This window comes from Triticum dicoccoides, chromosome 2A, assembly GCF_002162155.2.
Source record: "Triticum dicoccoides isolate Atlit2015 ecotype Zavitan chromosome 2A, WEW_v2.0, whole genome shotgun sequence".
Classification (NCBI taxonomy): domain Eukaryota; kingdom Viridiplantae; phylum Streptophyta; class Magnoliopsida; order Poales; family Poaceae; genus Triticum; species Triticum dicoccoides.
The window spans coordinates 16,547,325-16,553,654 of record NC_041382.1 but is presented as its reverse complement, the minus strand read 5'-3'; the positions used below and the strand labels follow the sequence as shown (position 1 = coordinate 16,553,654).

At 41.2% G+C, this 6,330-nt stretch overlaps 2 protein-coding genes across 2 annotated transcripts in view; one reads left to right on the top strand and one right to left on the bottom strand.

The window, feature by feature from the left end:
* Window positions 1-6: 6 nt before the first annotated feature.
* LOC119352802 (probable carbohydrate esterase At4g34215) lies at window positions 7-2,774 on the top strand. The gene is made up of 2 exons (XM_037619384.1): window positions 7-439; window positions 2,270-2,774. Exons 1-2 carry the CDS (start codon window positions 68-70, stop codon window positions 2,498-2,500), a joined length of 603 nt encoding a protein of 200 aa, XP_037475281.1. The 5' UTR covers window positions 7-67; the 3' UTR covers window positions 2,501-2,774.
* Window positions 2,775-3,389: 615 nt separating this feature from the next.
* The window catches only part of LOC119352801, a 5,266-nt gene continuing 2,325 nt past the window's right edge, over window positions 3,390-6,330 (bottom strand). Inside the window, exons 4-7 of the mRNA XM_037619383.1 lie at window positions 5,656-5,747; window positions 5,434-5,570; window positions 4,595-4,672; window positions 3,390-3,807 (exon numbers count right to left, since the gene is read on the bottom strand). Coding sequence (XP_037475280.1) covers window positions 3,762-3,807; window positions 4,595-4,672; window positions 5,434-5,570; window positions 5,656-5,747 — 353 coding nt within the window. The 3' untranslated portion in view covers window positions 3,390-3,761. The remainder of the gene's footprint in view (window positions 3,808-4,594; window positions 4,673-5,433; window positions 5,571-5,655; window positions 5,748-6,330) is intronic.

The following is a 6,330-nucleotide window of genomic DNA, read 5'->3' as shown; positions in this document are numbered from 1 at the left end:
GGTCACCGCCTCCCCGCCGCTCCACGCCGACATCGACACCCACAAGACCTGCGGCCTCGGCCCCGCCATGCCCTTCGCGCACCGCATCCTCCTCTCCTCCTCCTCCTCCTCCTCCTCTCCGTCCTCCCTCCCGGCGCCCTCCACCGTCTCCGACCCCGGCGGCGAGGAGGACCGGCTGGTGCTCGGCCTCGTCCCCTGCGCGGTCGGAGGCACCAGGATCTGGATGTGGGCGCGGGGCCAGCCGCTCTACGAGGCCGCCGTCGCCAGGGCGCGCGCGGCCGTGGCGGGCGGTGGCGGGGCGCTCGGCGCCGTGCTGTGGTTCCAGGGCGAGAGCGACACCATCGAGGTCGACGACGCCCGGGCCTACGGAGGCAAGATGGAGCGCCTCGTCGCCGATCTCAGGGAAGATCTCGGCTCGCCCAATCTGCTCGTCATCCAGGTCAGCGCACGCAAACACTCTCCATGTGCTGGCGTTAGCTGAAATTCAGCTCACGCATTAAAAAGTTGGCTCCTTTTTCACCAACACGCCACTGCAAAATCGACATTTTGGTATGAGAAATGTTAATCTTGTCAAGCACTATAAGATGATGCTCTTGCTACACTGTTTTATTGCACATTCATGTCAACTCTGGCTTGGAAAATCACTTGCAGAGCTTACACCGGCTGGAAGAATTAACCTTTGAGGTTATGTTACTACTAGTACTATATAGATGACCCAAACCCGACAAAAGCACCGCGATTTCCCTAGGAATTATTGTGCGCAACATCCAACTCATTCACTGTCATTATTTTACCACTGTCCTGCGTAGATTCTGTCTAGTCGTATGGAAATCAAGTACAGAGGCATACCAATCACTATGATATGGGGCATAAAACTAAGTTAGCAGTACCTCATGTCTCACATGTTTATTAATAAATCAACTCGTGGATTAGTAGTGGATTGTTATTATTAAAAAGACAGAGACATGAGTTGAAGCATCACCAAAAATCTATTACAATTCATTAGATGAAAGCTTCTCGAGTTCCACATGGGCATCAATGGAATGATTCATATATTAACTAAAGACAGATACATGAGCGGAAACATAACATCACCAAATCTCTATTACAAATGATTAAATGATCTTCTGGAGTTCCACATGGAATGGTTCAACCACTCAAACTCAATATCGTGACAGTGTAACCATGATAAGGAAATGAAATGCTGAGTTATTGATCCCCTGCAGTCAGTTAGGTTGACCCGTGGAGTTTGATATCGGTCATGCTGTGTCCAATCCAACGATTCGAAGTTGTGCTAGGATTTTGGACCGCTGCGGGACACGTGACTTGTGACCTACTCTGCCTCATCTCAGTAATGAGCCTCCCAGGTAGACTGGCCAATGCTCCATCAGAATTGGGATGACAACAGCCTTTAAGCTACCAGACCTTCCACAAACAATATATCCTGCGGTCCTACCTAAAGTTGCCAGCTTGTTGCATTTAAAATGGCACTATAACATAGTGCCAAACACGACCAAATTAGTGCTAAGCACTCACGGAAGAAAAGAAAAATCAGATGCTTCTACATTGCCCATAACTTGAAGCATTGTGCTGCAATCTATCTTGCCAAACTATTTTTGGATATGCCTTCCCCAAAGCAACAGCATACCACCTAGTGCCAACCTGCCTTTTATATTGCCATCGTTTTTCTTGCCTTTGACTCCATGTGATTATCTGTATGGTGTTTCTGATCAGATTACATGACTGCTGACCAGCTCAATATGTTTCTGATAATAATATATATGATACGCCAGTTATATTATGGCCCTACAAACATCTAACCAGGTGGTGGTTTTGTGGTCACTCCATTGCCTGTCTAGAATCTGTGACCCTGGTGTTATTTGTTAGTGTTGAGCGCCGGTCGCATCTAGAATCGAGATCAATGCTCTCTTTTTCACTATGCGTCACCAAAACATAGCAGAACTAGAGGGTACAATCATATAGAAGTGTGGCACACTTCTTGTAAATCTCATTTTTCATGGACAAGACTAGCATTTGTTTCCACAAGGCATAATAATTGTCTCTGCATTTGTACGGAATTATGAGCTTGAAAAGTTTATCAGTTGTACTGGTATAGTTTCGCCAGGCTTGTACATACATGATCTGGATTCTCTACACTCCACAATCCATTTAAAAACATTTTGCAAAAATATGTCAGTGCACTCTTCTTTGCCAATCCATATAGTGCAAGAAATAAGAATTCCCTATAATGGCTCTTTTTTCTTTCCAGGTTGGTCTTGCATCAGGGGAGGGGAATTACACCGACATCGTAAGGGATGCTCAGAGAAGTATCAATCTTCCCAACGTGATTCTCGTCGATGCCATGGGCCTGCCGCTCAGCGATGATCAACTGCACCTCTCCACGGAAGCTCAACTCCGGCTCGGTGAAATGTTGGCGCAAGCCTATCTCGAATTCGAGTCGTCGAGAGATCCCAAAGCTATAGAATCACTGCATCAATAACATTATCTGATTTGCTAGGTGTAGATACCATTATTCTTTGGGACATCCTGTTGTAGAGTGTAGATGAATGTACAAACAAGGGAAGATCTGCCCACAGGCGCACTGTCGCTCACTATACCGCAATAACAAACGGATTCCTGTACAAGTTTAGCTCAAACTGTTGCGCAAGTGATGTACATTTGGGAGAAGAGAACAGAGCTCTGTTTGTTGGAACTTGGAATAAAGCTGAAGAGCATTTGTGGTGGGATTCTGATAACATCCCCATTAAATTTTATCATGCTCTGATATTTTTCTCATTCAGTAGTTCCAAAGCAGGGTATAAACTTCCTGAAAGCGCCGTGCACACATTGGGCACCAGCAAAAAAACATCGAATTCAGTATGGAAATTCCATCCATACTTTCTGAAACCAAATTGCAATTTACTTTCAAAGCATCCTTTTAAAAAAAACTACTTTCAAAGCATCCTACCTTACAGACATGATGAATTCATTCTTCTGTGATATAAGACTGCTTGTGAACACTTTAGTTCTACATTCAAAATTCAAGTATCTAAAAAAGATTCCCTGTGATGGTTTGAATATTTACTTACTGCTGTGATATGGCATGTTAGCCTTTATGTTCTAGAACATGTCTGAAACCAGTCACATGTTTAATACTCCCTCCGTCCCATAATATAAGAATGTTTTTGACACTAGTGTAGTGTGAAAAACGTTCTTATATTTTGGGACAGAGGAAGTACTCCATCCCAAAATGTAAGACATTTTTAAACACTATCATAGTACCAAAAAATGCCTACATTTCAGGACGGAGGGAGTAATTTTCTAAAATGATGACGATATCAATGTTACAAAGCTGCGAAACAGGATTACAGATCTTTACAAGGTGAATCGATTCAGAAAACAATAAAATCCAGCATTGCCACTTGAAATAGATCCAGCATTACATTACATCATGGCTGTCTGAGGTACTGAAGGAACCAATCAAATCGTTGCACACGCACACACAAAAACAAAAAACAGATGGTACACTTCGACATACAGGAAACATTTTATTCTAGTGCTCGGCGGAAACAAATGCAAACTCCCACAAACAATATTAGACTCAGACAGAACAATTTTAACAGCAGCATAAGCACTGCAGGGCCAAACCACAAACATAACAACAATCCTGGCGACGGCAGCGACCAATCAGCCGCAGCAGAACCAGGAGACTCCACGCCCGCTTCAATAACTTAGTCGCAAAAGTACAAGCAAAGCTATTATTATAGCGCACCCGGATGAACCGAAGACTCTTTCGCAGTTTTGCATCTGCAACACAAGAGATATATTCCCCGGTCAAAACCAAATTCCATAAAACAGGAGACGGTAGGCACTGAGAACGGTTAAAATGAAGAAGACAGGATTGATGCTGAAACATTATTACGTGGAAAACATAAACCTAAATTTGATCGAAGTCCTCGCAAATTTCTTTCTACCCGTACACATGGCACAGATTTCGCTTGAGTTAAATATGAATCAGATTTGACATGGCTAAGGTTATTGGATCTAACTTGACCCACAGACGAACACCTATGCTGCTGGCATGGAGGATGTGCGACTATGCTGTTTCAATTATCCCACCAAGATAGACAATGACAGGAGGGGTGCACGCCAAGTGATCTTTTTTTCATACAAGACAAGATGTGACTCTCTAAACATAGTTATGTGAGATGAAGCTCAACGCATGGTTTTGTGATATTTTTGCCATTATGTTGGCCTCGTAAATTTTGCTCTACTTCAAGGAATTATCAGAACAGATTTTATTTAAATAATATTAGCTACCATGTATCCATTATCAGTTAATCAAAGAATAAACCAATCTATGTCCACTCCCCCTTCTCCAAGTCCTGCTCTTGGAAGCGTGGCTGGCAGCAAGGCACCACCCTCCATCTTGAGTCCAGGATAAACTCAAACAGATCCTAAACAGTCCCTATCTACCCCACCACTTGGCAAATGCATTCTATAAAGGGGAAAAGAACCTAAGGGCAATTTCACAAAAACAATTCAAAAATGGCCTAGGCCACAAATTTGAACAAAAGAGGCCAGGACACAGTACCTGTTACAAAATGCACGAGATGCGTAATTATGATTGCTGCAGTTGGTGCACAACCAGTCTCCTTCACGCCATTTTGCTCTGATAAAGTGCAAGAACATATGTACTCAGCTAGCTTATTCATGTCAAGTACAAAATTAATAATAAAAACTTGCAAAAGGCAGTACTTTTAGGGATACATTCATTTGCCAATGGTCAATCAAGATTGTGACACTGGGATTCCATATAGTTCAACTAAAGAGTTAGTCCAAAACAACTAGTGTCTCCAGTACCCATTTGTTAAGTTGTACTCCCTCCATCCTAAAATAAGTGTCTCAAACTTAATACAACTTTGTATTAGAGTTAGTACAAAGTTGAGACACTTATTTTGGGACAGAGGGAGTATTATGCTACCAACATAAAACGACCATGCAAATAATCAGAAAACAAGAAGACATAAAGGGACATAATTTTGCCAACCACTCCCAAATTTATATTTAAACACATGCACATGCTATCTATTTAACACCCACTAATTCTCAAAAAATTTGACTAGGTCTATTCATGTATAATTTTCTTCCACCTCACACATGTAAATTTAATCATTAACAGACACAGATTCATAATCTATTTTTTCAGTTCCTATAAAAAAGATATTCATATCTTCAAACCTGAAAACCCTATTCAAAATTATATAATTCGCTATTTTAATTATATAGGGGGTCATATTTGAACTGCTCTCCATTTGTCATCTCCCTATAGGTTGTTACACCCATTAGGATAGCATTCTAAGACAAGTATAGTGGCCTACTACATGAGTTTAATTTGTAATATGAGCATCTATAATTTATGAGAAGTATTACCCTTTACCAACTACACCAGACATCCCTGGAATTTGTCCAGATGCCATTGAGTTTCCATTGTCATATGCAGAATAAGTTGTCTGGCCATTATTGTTTCCAGCACCTTGACCCATAAATAAATTATCTGAGCCTGCTGCCTTTAATCAAATTGGAAATGAATCAATGCCATGTGATAATCAGGTAAACAATCAATGACAAGTAAAAAGGCCCACAAGTACATACTGAAAGTGGATAATTAGCATTTCCAGGATTTAGCCTTTTATTATCCCAGTCATTGGCAAGCTCCTCTGATGCCAAACGCTTATTACCTAATGCTGAAACAAGAAGATTTTTCAGTATAACTATTAGAGTACATGTTGATCCCAGTTGCAAAATGTAATGAGAGTTGTCACTGTGATACTACATGAAGCACAAGAAAGAATGTGTAATGTGGTTAAGTAAAAATAAATGATAAAAACTAAGTTACGTAAATCATTGATGCTACAACAAGAGATTTCAGGATAACTATCGGACTTCATGTTGTCAATCACAAGATGTAACAATAAGGCCACTGTAATACTACATGGAACACAAGAAAGAATGCATAATGTGGTTAAGCAAATAAACGATAGAACTAGGTTCGATAAATCACTATGGCAGCCAAGCCAACAGATCCAGAAAACAGTAACAAAAAACCAGAATATGGCTATTATCAACTTCTTTTTCGAGAGTATTGCCGACTTGTGTTGATCACGGAGAAGTTGTACAAAGAAACATCTGCCTACAGTTACCCATTAATCGGCAGATGATAGATGTATCACATGTGAAAAATAGTACTTTTGAATGTGCATGTACTACTAGACTAATTAACCTATTTCTAGTGCCAAAGAATAACACAACCTTTTGAAAAGGCAAGTA

What these genes read in the sequence shown, in the direction of transcription:
- LOC119352802 (XM_037619384.1), top strand. Translation starts at nt 68, where the DNA reads ATGCCCTTCGCGCACCGCATCCTCCTCTCCTCCTCCTCCTCCTCCTCC. An exon ending in CCAATCTGCTCGTCATCCAG is followed by an intron (nt 440 to 2,269) that starts GTCAGCGCACGC and finishes TTTTCTTTCCAG; the next exon opens with GTTGGTCTTGCATCAGGGGA.